General features: G+C 42.4%; 1 protein-coding gene across 2 annotated transcripts; it reads left to right on the forward strand.

The window, feature by feature from the left end:
- Positions 1-227: 227 nt before the first annotated feature.
- LOC311102418 (protein phosphatase 1A-like) lies at positions 228-21,158 on the forward strand. Of its 2 annotated transcripts, none has more exons than XM_084143758.1 (6): positions 228-557; positions 6,155-7,000; positions 7,133-7,250; positions 7,397-7,508; positions 12,728-12,785; positions 16,113-21,158. In XM_084143758.1, exons 2-6 carry the CDS (start codon positions 6,164-6,166, stop codon positions 16,140-16,142), a joined length of 1,155 nt encoding a protein of 384 aa, XP_083999884.1. In that variant the 5' UTR covers positions 228-557; positions 6,155-6,163; the 3' UTR covers positions 16,143-21,158. The 2 variants fall into 2 exon arrangements, with proteins under 2 accessions (XP_083999884.1, XP_083999885.1); XM_084143759.1 differs by lacking the exon at positions 228-557 and adding an exon at positions 3,426-3,600.
- The last annotated feature ends 3,267 nt before the right edge of the window (positions 21,159-24,425 follow it).

A 24,425-nucleotide genomic window follows, 5' to 3' on the forward strand; every position in this document is an offset into this window, starting at 1 on the left:
TACTGAGAAAAATAAGATTGGCCACAGCCCACAGCTATTTCCATACGAAATGTATTTTTGTTTCTGTTAATTCTGTGTTCGCCTTTACAATGTTTAATCCATTTATGGGCTTTTGTTTTGATATGACATGCATATCAACCACTGCTAGAGGGTATCAACCACTGACTGCCTCATAGGAATGATGTAATGCTTTCAAGTACGCAACCTGCAATATCCGGGTCTTTTTCAAGTCCTGTTTGGTTTAGCTAGCTAGGTGCAGGCTGTCTGTCAAGCTGTCAAGTGAAGAGGCTGGGGCTTTCGGCTTGACACTATATTGGCCATAACAGCTCCGGCCTAAAAGTTTAGAGGGACATTTGAAATATACTTTACGTCGCCAAATGAGATAAAGTAATGCATCCCTGGTTTACTTAGAACAGGGAGTTCCTCACTTTCACAAATTGATGTACTGAGAGGTGATTGCTAGCTAACGTTACCCGCAAACTCTCCATCTTGTTGGTGTTTCTGTCGCAGCTTCTGTCGCTGTCTTTACACTTTCAAAACAGCTCTTTCTGATTTTGGTAAGTCACAGTTGTTTGTGCCTTTAAGAAACTCTCTACCTCTGTTTACATTTCTGATTAGCCATACTCACTAGCACTGGGGGCAGCGCGATGAGGAGTCCGTGGGATAGTGAAGGCCTGTCTATGCTAACGTTATGTGAACGCGTGAGGTTCAAGGGACCAAGGCCCACAACGACGCAAGGTGTTTTATTGTATTTTAGTTGTCATATTGCCACGGGAGGATTTAAGTTAGCTAGCCAGCCCACTAGAAAACGTTGTTGAAAACATTATTGTTGGTAATTTCGTGATCATCAAAAGTGTTCCTTGTTCTGGAAATTTTAACTAGCCCTGGCTCTGTCATTGACTTAGTTGGACGATGGCTAGCTACCTAGCCGTGTTAGCTTGCTGTTGTGACGTAGCTATTAACTAACATCAGTTTACCAGCTAACTTAGCTAGCTAACGTTAGTTACCTAACAAAGCTTGCTAGCTAGCTAGGTAGGTTGCTAGTTAACTATTTAACAGATTGCTAGCCAACATCATTAAAACACCAAGCTAGTTAACTAGCTACACTGTTGATTGTAATGTTGCTAGTTAGCTACCTAACCACACAAAAAAACACGTAACTAGTGCACTGGACGTTGGCTTGGGACCTAGCTAGCTGGATGGATTAGCTAGGTTTTTGCAATACTGACTGTTTGTAATGTGTTGAACTCACACAATAAATGGCCAACACCTATAAAATAGCTCGTTTAGCGGCTAACGTTAGTTTTTCATTGATAGCTATAGACTTTTATATCTAGTGTAGTGAGACATACTTAGCTGCCGTTAGTCACCTATGTTTACAGACTGGTCGCATAGACTAGAGGTAACATAGTAAACGTAAATCCGAGACACCCAAATTAGTATGATACCTATATATACACAAAAGTATGTGGACACCCCTTCAAACTATGGGATTTGACTATTTCAGCCACACTCGTTGCTGATAGGTGTATAAAATCGAGCACACCGCCATTCAATCTCCATAGACAAACATTGGCAGTAGAATGTCCTTACTGAAGAGCTCAATGACTTTCAACTTAGCCCCGTCATAGGATGCCACCTATCCAACAAGTCAGTTTGTCAAATTTCTGCCCTGCTAGACCTGCCCCGGTCAACTGTAAGTGCTGTTATTGTGAAGTGGAAACGTCCTCGGTTGCAACACTCACTACTGAGTTCCAAACTGCCTCTGGAAGAAACGTTAGCACAATAACTTTTTGTCAGGAGCTTCATGAAATGGGTTTCCATGGCCGAGCAGCCGCACGCAAGCCTAAAATCACCATGCACAATGCCAAGTGTCGGCTGGAGTGGTGTAAAGCTCGCCGCCATTGAACTCTGGAGCAGTGGAAACGCATTCTCTGGAGTGATGAATCATGCTTCAACATCTGGCAGTCCGACGGACGAATCTGGGTTTGGTGGATTCCAGGATAACGCTACCTGCCTGAATGCATGGTGCCAACTGTAAAGTTTGGTGGAGGAAGAATAATGGTCTGTGGCTGTTTTTCATGGTTTGGGCTAGGCCCCTTAGTTCCAGTGAGGGGAAATCTTAAAGCTACACCATACAATGTCATTCTAGACGATTCTGTGCTTCCAACTTTGTGGCAACAGTTTGGGGAAGGCCCTTTCCTGTTTCAGCATGACAATGCCCCCGTGCACAAAGCGCGGTCCATAAAGAAATAGTTGATTGAGATCGGTTTGGAAGAACTTGACCGGCCTGCACAGAGCTCTGACCTCAACCCCATAGAACACCATTGGGATGAATTGGAACGCCGACTGTGAGCCAGGCCTGATCGCCCAACATCAGTGCCCGACGTCACTAATGCTCATGTGGCTGAATGGAAGCAAGTCCCCGCAGCAATGTTACAACATCTAGTGGAAAGCCTTCCCAGAAGAGTGGAGGCTGTTATAGCAGCAAAGGGGGGACCAACTCCATATTAATGCCCATGATTTTTGAATGAAATGTTTGACGAGCAGGTGTCCACATACTTTCTGTCATGTAGTGTATGTTACATTTGGTATGGTTACATAACATAGTTTACTTTTAGCTAATTTGCAAATACTTACTACATTTCAGCTACCCCTAACAACCGCTAACCCTTTCCCTAACCCTTTAACCTAACTCCTAACCATAACCCCTAGAGCTAGCTAGCATCAGCCACCTAGCTAACGTTAGCCATAACAAATGGGAATTCGTAACATATCGTACGTTTAGCAAATTCGTAACATATTGTACTTTTGCAAAATCGTAACATTGTATGTTTTGTAAATTCTTAACATATTGTACGAATTGCAATTCGTAACATATTGTATGAAATGGATCATGAACATCCACAAATTAACCTCTACGGGATCCCGTATACGGGATGGTTGAGCTAATGTGCACTAATGTGATTATTTTTTGTTTTTTTTATTTTTTATTTAACCTTTATTTAACCAGGTAAGCCAGTTGAGAACAAGTTCTCATTTACAACTGCGACCTGGCCAAGATAAAGCAAAGCAGTGCGATAAAAACAACACAGAGTTACATATGGGGTAAAAAAAACATAAAGTCAAAAATACAACAGAAAATATATATACAGTGTGTGCAAATGTAGCAAGTTATGGAGGTAAGGCAATAAATAGGCTATAGTGCAAAATAATTACAATAGTATTAACACTGGAATGCTAGATGTGCAAGAGATTATGTGCAAATAGAGATACTGGGGTGCAAAAGAGCAAAATAAATAACAATATAGGGATGAGGTAGTTGGGTGGGCTAATTTCAGATGGGCTGTGTACAGGTGCAGTGATCGGTAAGGTGCTCTGACAACTGATGCTTAAAGTTAGCATGACTGTTGTAAGTAACAGCAAACTTTCCAGGACATAGACATGTCTTATATGGGTAGAAAGCTTAAATTCTTGTTAATCTAACTGCACTGTCCAATTTACAGTAGCTATTACAGTGAAAAAATACCATGCTTGAGGAGAGTGCACAACAACAAAAAACGTATCACGGCAACTGGTTTGATACATTCACCTCTGAAGGTAAATAATGTACTTACATTCAGTAATCTTGCTCAGATTTGTCATCCTAAAGGTCCCAGAGATCAAATGTAGAATAGTTTTGTTTGATAAAATCAATTTTTATATTCAAATGTAGGAATTGGGTTCTACAGTTTGAACCCCTGCTGTCTCTGGCTCCACACCCACCCCGCCCGGCCATCTAGATGTGTGAAAGTTAGTGTACACAAATATTGGTCTTCACAAAGTTTGCTGCTTCAGTGTTATGATATATTTTTGTCAGATGTTACTATGGTATACTGAAGTATAATTACAAGCACTCCATAAGTGGCAAAGGCTTTTATTAACAATTACATTAAGTTTATGCAAAGAGTCAATATTTGCAGTGTTGACCCTTCTTTTTCAAGACCTCTGCAATCCGCCCTGGCATGCTGTCAATTAACTTCTGGGCCACATCCTGACTGATGGCAGCCCATTCTTGCATAATCAATGCTTGGAGTTTGTCAGAATTTGTGGGTTTTTGTTTGTCCGCCTGCCTCTTGAGGATCGACCACAAGTTCTCAATGGGATTAAGGTCTGGGGAGTTTCCTGGCCATGGACCCAAAATGTCGATGTTTTGTTCCCCAAGCCACTTAGTTATCACTTTGCCTTATGGCAAGGTGCTCCATCATGCTGGAAAAGGCATTGGTCGTCACCAAACTGTTCTTGGATGGTTGGGAGAAGTTGCTCTCGGAGGATGTGTTGGTACCATTCTTTATTCATGGCTGTGTTCTTAGGCAAAATTGTGAGTGAGCCCACTCCCTTGGCTGAGAAGCAACCCCACACATGAATGGTCTCAGGATGCTTTACTGTTGGCATGACACAGGACTGATGGTAGCGCTCACCTTGTCTTCTCCGGACAAGGTGTTTTCCGGATGCCCCAAACAATCGGAAAGGGGATTCATCAGAGAAAATGACTTTACCCCAGTCCTCAGCAGTCCAATCCCTGTACCTTTAGCAGAATATCAGTCTGTCCCTGATGTTTTTCCTGGAGAGAAGTGGCTTCTTTGCTGCCATTCTTGACACCAGGCCATCCTCCAAAAGTCTTCGCCTCACTGTGCGTGCAGATGCACTCGCACCTGCCTGCTGCCATTCCTTAGCAAGCTCCACACTGGTGGTTCCCCGATCCCGCAGCTGAATCAACTTTAGGAGACGGTCCTGGCACTTGCTGGACTTTCTTGGGCGCCCTGATGCCTTCTTCACAACAATTGAACTTCTCTCCTTGAAATTCTTGATGATCCGATAAATGGTTGATTTAGGTGCAATCTTACTAGCAGCAATATCCTTGCCTGTGAAGCCCTTTTTGTGCAAAGCAATGAAGACGGCACGTGTTTCCTTGCAGGTAACCATAGTTAACAGAGGAAGAACAATGATTTCAAGCACCACCCTCCTTTTAAAGCTTCCAGTCTGTTATTCTAACTCAATCAGCATGACAGAGTGATCTCCAGCCTTGTCCTCGTCAACACTCACCTGTGTTAACGAGAGAATCACTGACATGAAGGCAGCTGGTTCTTTTGTGCAGGGCTGAAATGCAGTTGAAAGGTTTTTGGGATTAAGTTCATTTTCATGGCAAAGAGGGACTGTGCAATTAATTGCAATTCATCTGATCACTCTTCATGACATTCTGGAGTATATGCAAATTGCCATCATCAAAACTGAGGCAGCAGACTTTGTGAAAATTAGGATTTGTGTCATTCTCAACTTTTGACCACGACTGTATAAGCTAATGATCCATCATATGACATTCCTGGGAGTGTGTAAACTTACATTTTGTGTTACCATTTCATTTTTGTATGTTCTCTAAAGTTATGTACTTAAATGTATCAATTGACCAATTTGGCACATTTGGGCAGACTTGATACAAAATAGTCCAGTATTGCAATGCTTCACTGGATCAATCAGAAACTTTGCACACACACTGCTGCCATCTAGTGGTCAAAATCTAAATTGCGCCTAAACTGCAATATTATATTGTGGCTTTTCTCTTGCATTTCAAAGATGATAAAAAAAAAAAGCACGCCTGTTTTTTTGTTTGTATTATCTTTTACCAGATCGAATGTGTTATATTATCCTACATTTAATTTCACAAGTTTTTATTTTCAAATGGTATCAAGAATATGCATATCCTTGCTTCAGGTCCTGAGCTACAGGCAGTTAGATTTGGGTAAGTCATTTTAGGCATAAATTGGAAAAAAGGGTCCTATCCTTAAGAGGTTAATACGTATCATATGAAATGGATTGTCTAGGATTTACGTACAGAATAATACGAAATGCTCTGAGACCACGTTGCAATGCATGAGATCAGCCCTAAGGTGCTAGCTAATCATTTCGTTAATAATAAAATGATTGCAGCTGTGTCATCTGCTACTAAATAATCCAGATCTTAACAAATGTTATTTGGCTAATATTTTTGGGGTTTATTTAGTAAACTTGTAGCTAGCTGAGCTTAGCAGAATAACAAGTGTGAATATTATAAACACTCAACTGTCGACTTTCCTAAATTGAATAGAACAATTATTTGTTTCATTCCTGTTTTAAGGGGGATACAATGGGGGCGTTTTTGGACAAGCCAAAGATGGAGAAGCACAATGCTCATGGTGAGGGGAACAGTCTGACCTATGGCCTGAGCAGCATGCAGGGCTGGAGGGTGGAGATGGAGGATGCGCACACTGCAGTCATTGGCCTGCCTCATGGGCTCGACCCTTGGTCCTTCTTTGCGGTCTATGATGGGCATGCTGGATCCCAGGTGGCTAAATACTGCTGTGGGCACCTTCTGGAGCACATCACCAGCAACCCAGACTTCCAGAGTGCTCTGGAGCCGGAACCCAACGTAGAGCGTGTGAAAAGCGGCATCCGCACAGGTTTCCTGCAGATTGACGAGCACATGCGGTCCATCTCTGAGAAGAAGCACGGTGTGGACCGCAGCGGCTCCACTGCGGTGGGGGTCATGATTTCCCCAGGCCACATCTACTTCATCAACTGTGGAGACTCCCGGGGTCTTCTAAGTCGTGGAGGAGCTGTGCACTTCTTCACACAGGACCACAAGCCCAGCAACCCACTGGAGAAGGAGAGGATCCAGAACGCAGGTGGCTCTGTCATGATCCAGCGAGTGAATGGCTCTCTGGCAGTGTCCCGGGCCCTGGGGGACTTTGACTACAAGTGTGTGCATGGAAAGGGCCCCACGGAGCAGCTGGTTTCACCAGAGCCTGAGGTGTATGCCATTCAAAGGTCTGAGGTGGAAGATGAGTTCATCGTCCTAGCCTGCGATGGCATCTGGGATGTCATGGCGAATGAAGAACTTTGTGACTTTGTCAGGTCCAGGCTAGAGGTGACCGATGACCTAGAGAGAGTCTGCAATGAAATAGTTGACACTTGCTTGTACAAGGTGAGATTTGTCACAACATTTTGTCACATGAATAGGCATCATTGGATGCCTTTTGCATTACTAGAATATGCTAATGCACATGCTAAATGTTTTACTTTAATTCTGTCTGTATTGCACTCACTCTTTGAACAGGGGAGTCGGGACAATATGAGTGTTGTGCTGATCTGCCTCCCAGGGGCTCCAAAGGTGACTGCAGAAGCCGTGAAAAGGGAAGCAGAGCTGGATAAGTACCTGGAGAGCAGAGTAGAAGGTGCAGCATCTTAAAATGCGTATAGAAACCTAGATAAAATAAGAACCTTGTCATGAATTTCATGTGATTGAAGCTCACATCACATATTGTGTATGTCATAGATTCTTTTCCACTCAGAGAATGTGTGGTTCTGCTAATTTCCACAGAGATCATAAAGAAGCAGGGAAACGAAGGGGTTCCAGACTTGGTCCACGTGATGCGTACGTTAGCATCGGAGAGCATCCCTAACCTCCCTCCTGGGGGAGAGCTGGCCAGCAAGTGAGTGAGCTCTTTTGACTGGATCTCAGCCAGAATGTTTAAAGGTCGATTAAGTACTATCAAAATAGAGTAGCATGCTTTTCACAGTAAGGTTTCTTTAGGGGGAGGAATCTATTTCTGATCTCAGGTGCACAGGCACTCATGACTTTCCACCAAAGTGGTTTGATAGCTTGGACTTGCTTGGAAGTTTGGTCTATTAGTTGGGCTAATTGAATTTTGCCCTTCAATTCCAGCCTTCTGTTTTCCCTCCTATGCTCAGCATTTAGCTCTGCTGTATGAACTGTTTTGTTTTCATTGGACTTACATACACTGCTCAAAAAAATAAAGGGAACACTTAAACAACACAATGTAACACAGAACAGCGCCGGAGAAGATGGCTGCTGTTTTACAGCCCTCTAACCAATTGTACTATTATGTGTGTTTTTCCGCGTTATTTGTAATTTATTTTGTACATAATGTTTCTGCCATCGTCTCTTATAACCAAAAAGAGCTTCTGGATATCAGGACAGCGATTACTCACCTCGTATTGGATTAAGATTTTTTCTTCAACGAGGCGGCCGCGAAGGATATCCTACAGACACCCGACAAGGCCCAAATCCCCGTCATTCGCATGATGAAGAGACGGATATATCGTGGACGTAGGTCGGGGTGCCTTGTAAGAATCCGACGGCGAGCGAGTAAACTGCCGCTCCCATCAATCCTATTAGCCAATCTTCAATCATTGGAAAATAAATTGGATGACCTAAGATTACGGTTATCCTACCAACGGGACATTAAAAACTGTAATATCTTATGTTTCACCGAGTCGTGGCTATACGCTACATCGGCAGGATAGAACGGCTGACTCCGGTAAGACAAGGGGTGGCGGTCTGTGTATATTTGTAAACAACAGCCGGTGCACAAAATCAAATACTAAGGAAGTCTCGAGGTTTTGCTCGCCTGAGGTAGAGTATCTTATGATAAGCTGTAGACCACACTATTTACCAAGAGAGTTTTCATCTATATTTTTCATAGCTGTCTATTTACCACCACAAACCAATGCTGGCATTAAGATTGCACTGAATGAGCTGTATAAGGCCATAAGTCAACAGGAAAACACTCATCCAGATGCAGCGCTCCTAGTGGCCAGGGACTTTAATGCAGGGAAACTTAAATCCGTTCTACCTAATTTTTACCAGCATGTTAAATGTGCAACCAGAGGAAAAAAAACTCTAGACCACCTTTACTCCACACACAGAGACGCATACAAAGCTCTCCCTTGCCCTCCATTTGGCAAATCTGACCATAACTCTATCCTCCTGATTCCTGCTTATAAGCTAAAACTAAAGCAGGAAGCACCAGTGACTCGGTTAATAAAAAAGTGGTCAGATGACGCAGATGCTAAGCTACAGGACTGTTTTGCTAGCACAGACTGGAACATGTTCCGGGATTCTTCAGATAGCATTGAGGAGTACACCACATCAGTCACTGGCTTCATCAATAAGTGCATCAATGATGTCGTCCCCACAGTGACCGTACGTACATACCCCAACCAGAAGCCATGGATTACAGGAAACATCCGCACTGAGCTAAAGGGTAGAGCTGCCGCTTTCAAGGAGCGGGACTCTAACCCGGACGCTTATAAGAAATCCTGCGATGCCCTCCGACGAACCATCAAACAGGCAAAGAGTCAATACAGGACTAAGATTGAATCGTACTACACTGGCTCTGACGCTCGTTGGATGTGGCAGGGCTTGACAACTATTACAGACTACAAAGGGAAGCACAGCCGCGAGCTGCCCAGTGACACAATACTTCCAGACGAGCTAAACCACTTCTATGCTCGCTTCGAGGCAAGCAACACTGAAGCATGCATGAGAGCACCAGCTGTTCCGGATGACTATGTGATCACGCTCTCCGTAGCCGATGTGAGTAAGACTTTTAAGCAGGTCAACATTCACAAGGCCGCAGGGCCAGACGGATTACCAGGACGTGTACTCCGAGCATGTGCTGACCAACTGGCAAGTGTCTTCACTGACATTTTCAACATGTCCCTGACTGAGTCTGTAATACCAACATGTTTCAAGCAGACCACCATAGTCCCCGTGCCCAAGGACTCTAAGATAACCTGCCTAAATGACTACCGACCCGTAGTACTGACGTCTGTAGCCATGAAGTGCTTTGAAAGGCTGGTCATGGCTCACATCAACACCATTATCCCAGAAACCCTAGACCCACTGCAATTTGCATACCGCCCCAACAGATCCACAGATGATGCAATCTCTATTGCACTCCACACTGCCCTTTCCCACCTGGACAAGAGGAACACCTACGTGAGAATGCTATTCATTGACTACAGCTCAGCATTCAACACCATAGTGCCCTCAAAGCTCATCACTAAGCTAAGGATCCTGGGACTAAACACCTCCCTCTGCAACTGGATCCTGGACTTCCTGACGGGCCGCCCCCAGGTGGTAAGGGTAGGTAACAACACATCTGCCACACTGATCCTTAACACGGGGGCCCCTCAGGGGTGCGTGCTCAGTCCCCTCCTGTACTCCCTGTTCACCCATGACTGCATGGCCAGGCACGACTCCAACACCATCATTAAGTTTGCCGACGACACAACAGTGGTAGGCCTGATCACTGACAACGATGAGACAGCCTATAGGGAGGAGGTCAGAGACCTGGCCGTGTGGTGCCAGGATAACAACCTCTCCCTCAACGTGACCAAGACAAAGGAGATGATTGTGGACTACAGGAAAAAAAAGAGGACTGAGCACGCCCCCATTCTCATCGACGGGGCTGTAGTGGAACAGGTTGAGAGCTTCAAGTTCCTTGGTGTCCCCATCACCAACGAACTATCATGGTCCAAACACACCAAGACAGTCGTGAAGAGGGCACGACAAAGCCTATTCCCCCTCAGGAGACTGAAAAGATTTGGCATGGGTCCTCAGATCCTCAAAAAATTCTACAGCTGCACCATCGAGAGCATCCTGACTGGTTGCATCACCGCCTGGTATGGCAACTGCTTGGCCTCCGACCGCAAGGCACTACAGAGGGTAGTGCGTACGGCCCAGTACATCACTGGAGCCAAGCTTCCTGCCATCCAGGACCTCTATACCAGGCAGTGTCAGAGGAAGGCCCTCAAAATTGTCAAAGACTCCAGCCACCCTAGTCATAGACTGTTCTCTCTGCTACCGCACGGCAAGCGGTACCGGAGTGCCAAGTCTAGGTCCAAAAGACTTCTCAACAGCTTCTACCCCCAAGCCATAAGACTACTGAACAGCTAATCATGGCTACCCGGACTATTTGCACTGCCCCCCCACCCCATCCTTTTACGCTGCTGCTACTCTGTTAATTATTTATGCATAGTCACTTTAACTCTACCCACATGTACATATTACTTCAACTACCTCAACTAGCCGGTGCACATTGACTCTGCACCGGTACCCCCCTTTGTATATATACCCTCCCTACTGTTATTTTATTTTACTTCTGCTCTTTTTTTCTCAACACTTACTTTTTTGTTAAAAAATAAATGCACTGTTGGTTAAGGGCTGTAAGTAAGCATTTCACTGTAATGTCTGCACCTGTTGTATTCGGCGCATGTGGCCAATAAAATTTGATTTGATTTGATTTGAACTCCAAGTCAATCACACTTCTGTGAAATCAAACTGTCCACTTAGGAAGCAACACTGATTGACAATACATTTCACATGCTGTTGTGCAAATGGAATAGACAACAGGTGGAAATTATAGGCAATTAGCAAGACACCCCCAATAAAGGACGGGTTTTGCAGGTGGTGACCACAGACCACTTCTCAGTTCCTATGCTTCCTGGCTGATGTTTTGGTCACTTTTGAATGCTGGCGGTGCTTTCACTCTAGTGGTAGCATGAGACGGAGTCTACAACCCACACAAGTGGCTCAGGTAATGCAGCTCATCCAGGATGGCACATCAATGCGAGCTCTGGCAAGAAGGTTTGCTGTGTCTGTCAGCGTAGTATCCAGAGCATGGAGGCGCTACCAGGAGACAGGCCAGTACATCAGGAGACATGGAGGAGGCCGTAGGAGGGCAACAACCCAGCAGCAGGACTGCTACCTCTGCCTTTGTGCAAGGAGGAGCAGGAGGAGCACTGCCAGAGCCCTGCAAAATGACCTCCAGCAGGCCACAAATGTGCATGTCTGCTCAAACGGTCAGAAACAGACTCCATGAGGGTGGTATGAGGGCCCGACGTCCACAGGTGTGTGTTGTGCTTACAGCCCAACACCGTGCAGGACGTTTGGCATTTGCCAGAGAACACCAAGATTGGCAAATTCTCCACTGGCGCCCTGTGCTCTTCACAGATGAAAGCAGGTTCACACTGAGCACATGTGACAGACGTGACAGAGTCTGGAGACGCCGTGGAGAACGTTCTGCTGCCTGCAACATCCTCCAGCATGACCGGTTTGGCGGTGGGTCAGTCATGGTGTGGGGTGGCATTTCTTTGGGGGGCCATGTGCTCACCAGAGGTAGCCTGACTGCCATTAGGTACCGAGATGAGATCCTCAGACCCCTTGTGAGACCATATGCTGGTGCGGTTGGCCCTGGGTTCCTCCTAATGCAAGACAATGCTAGACCTCATGTGGCTGGAGTGTGTCAGCAGTTCCTGCAAGAGGAAGGCATTGATGCTATGGACTGGCCCGCCCGTTCCCCAGACCTGAATCCAATTGAGCACATCTGGGACATCATGTCTCGCTCCATCCACCAACGCCACGTTGCACCACAGACTGTCCAGGAGTTGGCGGATGCTTTAGTCCAGGTCTGGGAGGAGATCCCTCAGGAGACCATCCGCCACCTCATCAGGAGCATGCCCAGGCGTTGTAGGGAGGTCATACAGGCACGTGGAGGCCACACACACTACTGAGTCTCATTTTGACTTGTTTTTTATGGACATTACATCAAAGTTGGATCAGCCTGTAGTGTGGTTTTCCACTTTAATTTTGAGGGTGACTCCAAATCCAGACCTCCATGTGTTGATACATTTGATTTCCATTGATAATTTTTGTGTGATTTTGTTGTCAGCACATTCAACTATGTAAAGAAAAAAGTATTTAATAAGATTATTTCATTCATTCAGATCTAGGATGTGTTATTTTAGTGTTCCCTTAATTTTTTTGAGCAGTGTACAATGGTTTTGTTATTGCTTGCCAAGCTAAACCTGCATGCTTGGTATCTTTTACTTTTTTGTTTCTTAGACGAAGCGTTATTGAAGCAGTGTACAACAAACTCAACCCATACCGAAGTGATGACACAGTACGTATCTCCTGACAATTGCTATCCCCTTACAAAAGCTTTTTTATTTGAATCTATATGTATGTTCAGTTGAAGTCGGAAGTTTACATAAACCTTAGCCAAATACATTTAAACTCATTTTTTCTCAATTCCTGACATTTAATCGTAGTAAAAATTCCCTGTCTTAGGTCAGTTAGGATCACCACTTTATTTTAAGAATGTGAAATGTCAGAATAATAGTAGAGAGAATGATTTATTTCAGCTTTTATTTATTTCATCACATTCCCAGTGGGTCAGAAGTTTACATACACTCAATTAGTATTTGGCAGCATTGCCTTTAAATTGTTTAACTTGGGTCAAATGTTTCGGGTAGCCTTCCACAAGCTTCCCACAATAAGTTGGGTGAATTTTGGCCCATTTCTCCTGACAGAGCTGGTGTAACTGAATCATGTTTGTAGGCCTCCTTGCTCGCACACGCTTTTTCAGTTCTGCCCACAAATGTTCTATAGGATTGAGGTCAGGGCTTTGTGATGGCCACTCCAATACCTTTACTTTGTTGTCCTTAAGCCATTTTGGCACAACTTTGGAAGTATGCTTGGGGTCATTGTCCATTTGGAAGACCCATTTGCGACCAAGCTTTAACTTCCTGACTGATGTCTTGAGATGTTGCTTCAATATATCCTAATTTTCCTTCCTCATGATGCCATCTATTTTGTGAAGTCCTCCTGCAGCATGATGCTGCCACCCCCGTGCTTCAAGGTTGGGATGGTGTTCTTCGGCTTGCAAGCTACCCCCTTTTTCCTCCAAACATAACGATGGTCATTATGGCCAAACAGTTCTATTTTTGTTTCATCAGACCAGAGGACATTTCTCCAAAAAGTACAATCTTTGTCCCCATGTGCTGTTGCAAACCGTAGTCTGGCTTTTTTATGGCGGTTTTGGAGCAGTGGCTTCTTCCTTGCTGAGCGGCCTTTCAGGTTATGTCGATATAGGACTCGTTTTACTGTGGATATAGATACTTTTGTACCTGTTTCCTCCAGCATCTTCACAAGGTCCTTTGCTGTTGTTCTGGGATTGATTTGCATCTCTATGAGACAGAACCTTGTCTCCTTCCTGAGAGGTATGACGGCTGCGTTGTCCCATGGTGTTTATACTTGCGTACTATTGTTTGTACAGATGAACGTGGTACCTTCAGGCGTTTGGAAATTGCTCCCAAGGATGAACCAGACTTGTGGAGGTCTACACATTTTTTGCTGAGGTCTTGGCTGATTTTCTTTTGATTTTCCCATGATGGCAAGCAAAGAGGCACTGAGTTTGAAGGTAGGCCTTGAAATACATCCACAGGTACACCTCCAATTGACTCAAATTATGTCAATTAGCTTATCTGAAGCTTCTAAAGCCATGCCATCATTTTCTGGAATTTATCAAGCTGTTTAAAGGCACAGTCAACTTAGTGTATGTAAACTTCTGACCCACTGGAATTGTGATGCAGTGAATTGTAAGTGAAATAATCTGTCTGAACAATTGTTGGAAAAACTACTGCATGCACAAAGTAGATGTCCTAACTTACTTGGTCAAACTATAGTTTGTTAACAAAAATTTGTGGAGTGGGTGAAAAACGAGTTTTAATGACTCCTACCTAAGTGTATGTAAACTTCCGACTTCAACTGTACGTACGTGTGTTTGTCAGTGTGTTTGTGCACATCTTTTTGTATGTCAAGGGAAAAATACAATTACATATTTTTCACTTCGATTTCTAACTTTCTTCAGCTCAATTTGGAATGTTCAACATATTTATAACTTTTTCGAATTTGGCCCCTCCAAAAAATCTGATTTTAAAGATGAATGAAGGGGAGGTAATATATGGATGGGGAATTTTTTTAAATATATATATATATATATAATCCTTGTTTGTAATCTATTTTACTCTTTACCATACCATAACATCCCAGAATGCATGTAGTTCTTCCCTCAGTTCACAGCTGTTTCATGATGGGTATAGTTTAGATCTGCGTTTACAAAAAGCAGCAATATTTTTCTTCTGTGTTTTTTATCTTTTTCTTTCTGCATGAAAAAACTCAGAATTCTGTTTTAACCCGGCCCCTTACTGGAGCTTTTGTTTGTGCCATCCTGAATTGGCGTTATAGACACTGTCAGTTAACACGTCTAGGCTGCGTATTCCACTAATTGGTCTTGACCAATCAGATCAGCTCTTTTGCCAATAATTGGGCAAAGGATCAGAATTGGGCTGCCTGTGTAAATTTACATTTTACATTTTAGTCATTTAGCAGACGCTCTTATCCAGAGCGACTTACAGTTAGTGAATACATATTTTTTTTATACTGGCCCCCCGTGGGAATCGAACCCACAACCCTGGCGTTGCAAACGCCATGCTCTATCAACTGAGCTACATCCCTGCCGGCCATTCCCTCCCCTACCCTGGACGACGCTGGGCCAATTGTGCGCCGCCCATGAGTCTCCCGGTCGCGGCCGGCGGCGACAGAGCCTGGATTCAAACCAGGATCTCTAGTGGCACAGTTAGCACTGCGATGCAGTGCCTTAGACCAATGCAGCCTATGTGTTGCCCATAGGTAACGTCTCTGTTTGATGGCCAAAGATGCTTTCAGATCTATGTGGGCAGGATTGTAGTAGCAGTGATAGCTGGCAGGGCAATCTAACTCGGGGTGCAATTGTTTGATATCAATCTTGTGTACTTGCTCTCTGAAGTTCCATTAATAGGGCTAACATTCAAGATTCCTCAAACAGGAGGATCTCACAAATGGTTTAATAAGCAATATATTCATTGAAGCAATCATTCATAACAACCATTCATAAAGCCGTCATTCATTATCCAGTCATTCATATCAAAACATTTTCTTGACGACTACTCGCTCCTACAACTTGTCGTGAGTGAGATGTTCTATTCAAACTAACCATAAATAAAATGCGTGTCCCTATATACATTTCTCTGGATTAGGAACAGCATAATCTTTCTTTGATCAGTATCAAATTACCTTGTTTCAGCATCACTATCAAATGGCAAATATCAAGTAAAATCAGCTTATTTTACAGTCCAGTACCGGATGAAATTCCAGGACTGGAAGAAATGTAGGTAAAAGTGAAGACTTCAAGAAATTGCTGTTTTATACCAGGGATCTCAATCTCAATTCCCGGAAGGCTTTGCTCACTTATACATACTCAAAATAATTTCTTGAGTCCTGTCCAAGTTCGTAACTAGTGTAGGACAACAGGGGTGCAAAGATCAGCACTTCTCCAGGAGTTGAAATCGAGACCCCTTGGATGTTGACCTAGTATCTGACGGGTTTTTCCTTCCTTCCATCCTTCAAGGACTCAGCGTCCACAGACGACATGTGGTAACACAACCCCTACCACTAACACAGCACAGAGTTTACAAACCGTTACCCTCTCAAGACCCCACAGCAGCTCTGTTCAGCAGTCTGTCTCCCCACCACTCTGAGCGTTCCATTGTCAAGAAGGGAATATGATGGGAGGAGGAGGAGGAGATGCTCACACACCCCTACACCCCAGATAGAGCAGCACCAGTCAGCTCTGGAGTTCAGGATCCCCTCCATTTTGTCTCACCTTTATTTTCACCCCCCCCCCTTAACCTAAAACATAACTACCGAGTCCAACAGGTTCTTTTTTTTTTTTTTAATAATCAGCTAAAACAATTATTATTTTGGGCTGTAGTTAATTTGATTCACATTTCCTTGTGTTTGTATATTTCTGTTTTTGTGAAGTGCAATTGTCCTGTACAAACAGCCTCTATTTAATGCAGCTTGAGTTAATGTAAAAAAATGAAAGAACCTTTATGCACTATCAGCCTTTTTCCTGCTCTTCTGGAGTTCCAACAAATGTCTATTCAGTGAATATTACTGTTTGTCCTCCAGGTGATATTATCCTCTTGCTCTTGATCTTTTTTTAGTTGAAGTCTTTGCTCCTTAAGAAACGGGTAAATTGTATAGGTTCACAGCACAGTAAGCTCTCTAAATTAAACCATATAAATTCTAATATCTACATTTTATTTTGTTTTCATACACTTTTTTTCTACATGCTGTAGTAATAACTATGGTACTACAGTCTTTCATTGTGTTTTCTGTCTTTTGGGGGAAATTATCTTGTTCATCTCCTGTAAACATAACACAACAAAGCAGTTCCTAGATGCAAATGAAGATGAGCTCACCTGACACCTTTTAACACTTGCTGTGTTGGAGAGAGTGTGTGTGCGCGTGTGTGTGCGTGTACTGGCAAGCGTGCCTAGGTGCTTGTGTGCATGTGTGTGCGCACATGTGTTTGAATAGAGGTAGGTCTGTATATCTGTAGCTGTTAGCTAATGTTTGCTATGGTGGTGCAGATGGCAAACTCACATCGGCTGGAGATTAGGGCAAATGTTCCTCCATTACTCCTACATACCTATTGGTCACCCCATCAGTCTTTCATATCAGTACGATACAACCTCTCACTACCCCTCACTTCAGAGCTTTGGAGAACACTGTTTATGACAGTGGATGGATTAAGTTGATTTATTGCTATTTTAACTTTAATGACATCTGCCACAACCAGTTTGTAATTATTTGTCAGTGACATAGTTAACCTGTCTACTGACATGCAGTAATTTATGCTAGTCTGAACTTTGACTAGTTTTCATGTCATGAGTGTTAGATTATTTACTTTGAATAAACGTAATATGTCACAGATGTACATATTTCAGCTTTATGAAGGCCCGGCATGCCAAGTGAAGAGATTCAGTGCATTGTATTTGTTGCAAGCCTGCGTTTGGTACTGAGAGGAGTTCAAATCACAACATCTATCTGATAATCTGATTTTACAAGTGTAGAAGTGCTAATTGTTAGAAACCTTAGTTACCACCATCAGTCTGAGTGAACCTTCCCTTAACAATTTCCAAGTGTTTTTTTTTTTTTAATTGTTGCTATATTCAACTATACAACCAAGAACAAATCCACTGAATGCAATGAGCTGTCCTAGAGCATCTTGTATTTACTCTGAGTCGGTTGGGGGGCTCTCAGTGTAGAGTCCTCAGCCACTGCACCAGGAGCCAGTGCACAATATGCTATGCTGCTATAGTGTATGATTTGATTTTGCGGTAAATTTTTCCCTTAAAAAAATCAAATCAATAGTCACAGACTAAATCTGTATTTAACACGTAGATGTATTTCTTGGCGAGAAATGTATTTATTTTAAACTGCATTGCTGCAAATGTATGTATCTTTTCTGACCTTTTCAAGGAATAAATCATGTTACTTGAGTTAGATGCGCGCTTAGCAAGATACTCTTGTTTTTGGATGTTTAATCAATTAGAATTGAGCGCTGTAGGTAAAGGTGTCCTTCTAATCCCATTGGGCTCTGCTCTGTACTGTTTGTCTAACACAGGTTTTCCCGAACTCTGTCCTGGTACCCCCGATGCACGTTTAGTTTTTTCCCCCTAGAACTACACAGCTGATTCAAATAATCAAAGCTTGATGACGAGTTTATTATTTAATTTTTTATCAGCTGCGTAGTGCTAGGGCAAAAAACAAAACGTGCACCCGGGGGACCCAGGACTGAGTTTGGGAAACACTGGTCTAACACAGGGTAACGTACTGAATTTATAGTGTCTCTCTTTAACCAACTTCTGGCAAAAATCTACCACGTTGACTCCTGAATTTGATCCCAAGATATACACAGTTTAGAGATGGTTTGATATGTCACCCTTGTTATAGTATTTTATCCATACCTGCAGTTGTTTAGAAACGATACGAAGTACGTCTCAGATTAACTCTTAAAATATATATATAGAAATATATATATGTATTTTATTTTTTTACTTGCCATATGGACAGTTGATGCAGCCTTAAAAGGCTGACATGTCAATCATACTTACACTTTTTGTTAAAGGGTGAACAAGTCTAACAATGCCTTCATAATTATTACAGAGCATTTGCAAACTTTTTTTAAAGCAATGAAGTGACTGATGAATGAATCAGATGAAGTGAAGTGATTATGTAGGCATTGTTGAGATTCAATATTCCCATTCAGTTCAACTGTCACAGGTACCCAAGTCACTTTTCCAAATTGAGAAAGAAATGTGGTTAAATTGGTCAATGTTAAAGTTGTTGTCATTCTCTACTGTGATTTTGTGTAAAGGGAACCAAGTTTTAGGAGCACAAAGCGGCGTCAACAACCATAACACACAAGCCCTAGCTTTTTTAACGTCTGAATAGTTGTTTAGGATCTTCCCTTAAGGAGTGCAAACATTCTGTTACTCTGTTGTCCTTTATAAGCTAAAGTATTTTCTACAGAAATACTACAGTATGTATATAATTTTTTCATTTACAAATGATGTAACCAAGGAAAATCTGTCTTAACCTATTTTGCAGGTTTATTGTTTTACTGTCAATGTTTTTTTTATAAGACTGGAAATAAATACATTTTTATTTCCAAAATGTCATTACTTTAATCTTTAGGTTAGCCAAACATTTTTCTGTCATCTGTACAACTCAACACTGATTTTGTTTAAGGAGTTTGGGATTTAAGGTTAGCGTTCTGTTAACACACCAGTTTTAATACGGGCTTCTCGCATACTGTAGGACTTGCATAGTGACTGAGGTGTTTAGAGATGACGCCTTACATGAACCTGTCATATAATTATTATTTAAGCCTCATAAGGAACATATGTATATTCCTCTATAGGGGCCGTATCTTGATATCTCCATATGCCATGTTTGAACCTTTGTGTAAATCTTACTCCACTTCTGATTTTAAAATAGGATATGGCTCCAAAAGAATGCTGGTTTAGGATGCGTTTGTGCTTTTTATCAAAATTTGACTGGTACCATATAAGCCGGACCTAAAGTAGAAATGAAATTGTCTTTGTTCAAAAGCATAGCACTTACCAAGCATCCAATGTCTTCTTTTTCTTATTTCCATAAAACTACAATACCTCAAAGTTGATTTGAAGACCTTTTTGTCTAGTATTGGTTGTTGTTCTAGACCCCCTCTCTGTAGTTTGGCTTTGAAAGCAGTCATCAGACACTTGGTTGTTGTGACTGTCAGTCTGTGGTCTTGTTAAGACTCAGTTGTCATGGAGTTGGCCAAACCCATGTTTATGTATTTGACTGAAATGTGCAAATTTGAAATATTTAAAATGTGTCCACAGCAAATTATAGCTTATTTTAGTAACTAGTCAAATCATTGACCTTACCTTGTACAAAAAAAGAATGCCCTCAAACCCTTACTTGTGTAATTTCACCAACTTATTTCCCTTATGTGATATTCAACCATTTCAGAGATCTAGAATTGTAACAATGTTCAGGGTTCTAGAAATGTAAGATGTGTGAGAGGCATTTGGTGTAATTAAATGACAATGGTCAATTATGCACTGATTGTCTATATTATCAGCTTTTTCACAAATATTATTCTAGAAAAAAACTATAAAGCTATTTACAGGGTGTACCTTTGCTCACCTGGAGCTAGTTCTGTATCTTCATACAGTTCAGAGGTATACCTAGCTGGAGTAAAATAGATTTTAATGCTTGCGCCCATATTGTACATAATATTGATGTACCTCAGTTGTGGTGTTACTGTGTGACCCTTTGGCAGTGGTGGGTTGTGTCCCCTTAAATAGGGGACCTGAACCCCATGTTGCTGACCTTTTCAGCTCACTAATAAGCTCACCGATTTGCCTTACCCAATCTAACTCTACCCCCTAAAGTACTTGTTCATCGGAACACTTCAAGGAGTAGTGCTGACACTACCTTGTAACTGAGAAATTTCAAATAGTGTTTCCAAGTTAGGGTACTTGTCTACAAAGTGGCATACTATGTTGGTAGTCACATGGTACACCTTTTCATTTCTGGTTTGTATTAAAAACAAATGTTACCTTGTTGAATCTTTGAAATATTATTTAATTGCTCACTCCTGCAGATGATGTCATACTTTGAGCAAATGCAAGTGTTTAACAATTGGGTAACCTTGTAAACATTAGAAATGTGTTCCATGTTCTGCTATATTTATGAATGCATTCAAGAATAGCTTTAGAGTGCTGTAGATAAGTATTGTCTGTTGATTCAACTGCTTCTCAGAGGCCTCTGTGATTGACTACAAAGTTCAATGACTGTATATTTTGTATTATGTTCTAGCTCCAAAGGAAAGACAAAATAAAATGTTAAAGCTTTGTTCCCTGAACTATACTGTACTATTTGTGTTGAGTTGATTGAACAAAATGCATTCCTTGCTTGTGAATTTATGCATTTTCTCTCCTCTTTCCCTGAACTTCTGTCCTTCTTTCTTTCATTTGTTTGCCTTTTGAAGTTTGAAATAAAATGTATAGTTTGCAGAATGTATCACTAAATAAATGGGTTGTTATCTTCTATAGCTATTCTCATTTCATTTCTCTTGATCTGTTCAATTAATTGTCCCATTTTAAAACAACTAATCTAGAACTCAATGTCAGACCTGATCGATTCCTTCATAAAATACCAATGTTTTCATTAACACAATATACTGTAAGACCCACCAACACACAAAGTACTGATTTTATTGTTTTGTTGATCCAGAAATGTGCAAATACAGTGCCTTCGGAAAGTATTCAGACCCCTTGACTTTTTCTACATTTTGTTACGTTACAGCCTTATTCTAAAATCGATTAAATAAAAATAATTCCTCAGCAATCTACACACAATACCCCATAATGACAAAGCGAATACAGGTTTTTAGAAAATTTTGAAAATGTATTCAAAAAAAAAAAAAAAAACTTATTTACATAAGTATTCAGACCCTTTGCTATGAGACTCGAAATTGAGCTCAGGTGCATCCTGTTTCCATTGATCATCCTTGAGATGTTTCTACAACTTGATTGGAGTCCACCTGTGGTAAATTCAATTGATTGGACATGATTTGGAAAGGCGCACACACCTGTCTATATAGGGTCCCACAGTTGACAGTGCATGTCAGAGCAAAAACCAAACCATGAGGTCGAAGGAATTGTCCGTAGTGCTCCGAGACAGGGTTGTGTCGAGGCACAGATCTGGGGAAGGGTACCAAAAAATGTCTGCAGCATTGAAGATCCCCAAGAATACAGTGGCCTCCATCATTCTTAAATGGAAGAAGATTGGAACCATCAAGACTCTTCCTAGAGCTGGCTGCCCAGCCAAACTGAGCAATCGGGGGAGAAGGGCCTTGGTCAGGGAGGTGACCAAGAACCCGATGGTCACTCTGAGCTCTAGAGTTCTTCTGTGGAGATGGGAGAACCTTCCAGAAGGACAACCATCTCTGCAGCACTCCCCCAATCAGGCCTTTAGAGTGGCCAGACGGAAGCCACTTACATTTACATTTTTTACATTTTAGTCATTTAGCAGACGCTCTTATCCAGAGCGAGTGCATACATTTTTTTTTTCATACAGGGAACTTCTCAGTAAATGGCATGACAGCCCGCTTGGAGTTTGCCAAAAGGCACCTAAATACTCTGACCATGAGAAACAAGATTCTCTGGTCTGATGAAACCAAGATTGAACTCTTTGGCCTGAATGCCAAGCGTCACGTCTGGAGGAAACCTGGCACCATCCCTACGGTGAAGCGTGGTGGCTGCATCATGCTGTGGGAATGTTTTTCAACAGCAGGGACTGGGAGACTAGTCAGGATCGAGGGAAAGATGAATGGAGCAAAGTACAGAGAGATCCTTGATGAAAACCTGCTTAGGACCTCAGACTGGGGTGAAGGTTCACCTTCCAACAGGACAACAGCCCTAAGCACACAGCCAAGACAACGCAGGAGTGGCTTCGGGACAAGTCTCTGAATGTCCTTGAGTGGCCCAACCACAGCCCGGACTCGAACCCGATCGAACATCTCTGGAGAGGACTGAAAATAGCTGTGCAGTGACGCACTCCATCCAACCTGACAGAGCTTGAGAGGATCTGCAGAGAAGAATGGGAGAAACTCCCCAAATACAGGTGTGCCAAGCTTGTAGTGTCATACCCAAGAAGACTCGATGCTGTAATCGCTGCCAAAGATGCTTCAACAAAGTACTGAGTAAAGGGTCTGAATACTTATGTAAATGTAATATTTCTGTTTTTTATTTTTAAGAAATTAGCAAACATTTCTAAACCTGTTTTTGCTTTGACATTATGGGGTATTTTGTGTAGATTGATGAGGAGAAAAAAAACAATTGAATCAATTTTAGAATAAGGCTGTAACGTAACAAAATGTTGAAAATGTCAAGGGGTCTGAATCCTTTCCGAAAGCACTGTATTCTAAGACCTGTGATAGAGCATGATGAGGCGATGTTTTAGCATGCTATCTAGATTAAGTGATGGGTTCTTACCAGTCCTTTATAAAAGCTTCCAGATTGTGAACATATTAGTGTTCATATACAGTATTTGCCCTGCCCCTTGGTATGGAATGAAGGTGGTCTCTAAAATATAAATTCTAACTGTAAGTGATCCTAGCCAACAAATCTGACCTTTTGTCTAACTGATTATACCGTAGCAGTACCCTCTTTTGGACTGCTGCTGTATGCAGCAGGATAACATTATCCACTCATGCATGGACAACAGCGGAATGGAGTCAATGTCACATGGGTGTAATTTTAGCGCTGCCATGTTTGTGGGGTGTTTTACCCTGAGGTGGAGGACAATGTAGTGTAGTACAGTAGACTGGTGATGAATTGCAGGGTTTACTACTGCTTTCATGCAGTTCTACACACACACACACAGCTCAAATTAGGATGGGAACGTACACAATGCCCACATATCCCTCTCTTACACAATGCCCACATATTTCATATTATAGACATTACCAGCATTTCCCAAACTCGGTCCTCGGGACCCCAAGTTTTGGTTTTTGCCCTAGCGCTACTCAGCTGATTCAAATAATCAACTAATCAAGCTTTGATAATTTGAATCCGCTGTGTAATTTTAGGGCAAAAACCAAAACGTGCACCCCTTGGGGTCCCGAGGACCGAGTTTGGGAAACGCTGCATTATACACATGCATATTGAACCCACATACCTGCAGTTGTCCCATAACCCCAGTGTGGTTGCGCTAATGCTTGGGACATGTGGCCTCTAGCTTAGTGTGGAAGCATTGGCCCTGCCATGGATATGGCTTGTCTGTGTTTGCCTGTCTGCATCCATGGTGGAGCTGCAGCTCGGGATGGTCCACGGCGACTGAGATTAGGAACCGTGGGAGGGATTACGTTAAATGTCAACATAATGTCATGAGCTGTGTTAGAAGGTCAAATGGTGTTCATTGCCATGCACTTGATATATCAGGTAAAATTTGGATTGTTATGATCCCTTATGAATGGTCTGGTTGGGGAGGGGAGCTTTTATGTTTTATCCCTGATTTAGCCAATACATATACTGAACAAAAATATAAATGCAACAATTTCAAAGATTTTACTGTGTTACAATTCATATAAGGAAATCAGTCAATTGAAATAAATTCGTTAGGCCCTAATCTATGGATTTCACATGACTGGGAATACAGATATGCATCTGTTGGTCACAGATACCTTAAAAAAAGGTAGGGGTGTGGATCAGAAAACCAGTCAGTATCTGGTGTGACCACCATTTGCCTCATGCAGTGCGAATCATCTCCTTCGCATAGAGTTGATCAGGCTGTTGATTGTGCCCTGTGGAATGTT

Source organism: Coregonus lavaretus (assembly GCF_964263955.1).
Source record: "Coregonus lavaretus genome assembly, chromosome: 27".
Taxonomy (NCBI): Eukaryota; Metazoa; Chordata; class Actinopteri; order Salmoniformes; family Salmonidae; genus Coregonus; species Coregonus lavaretus.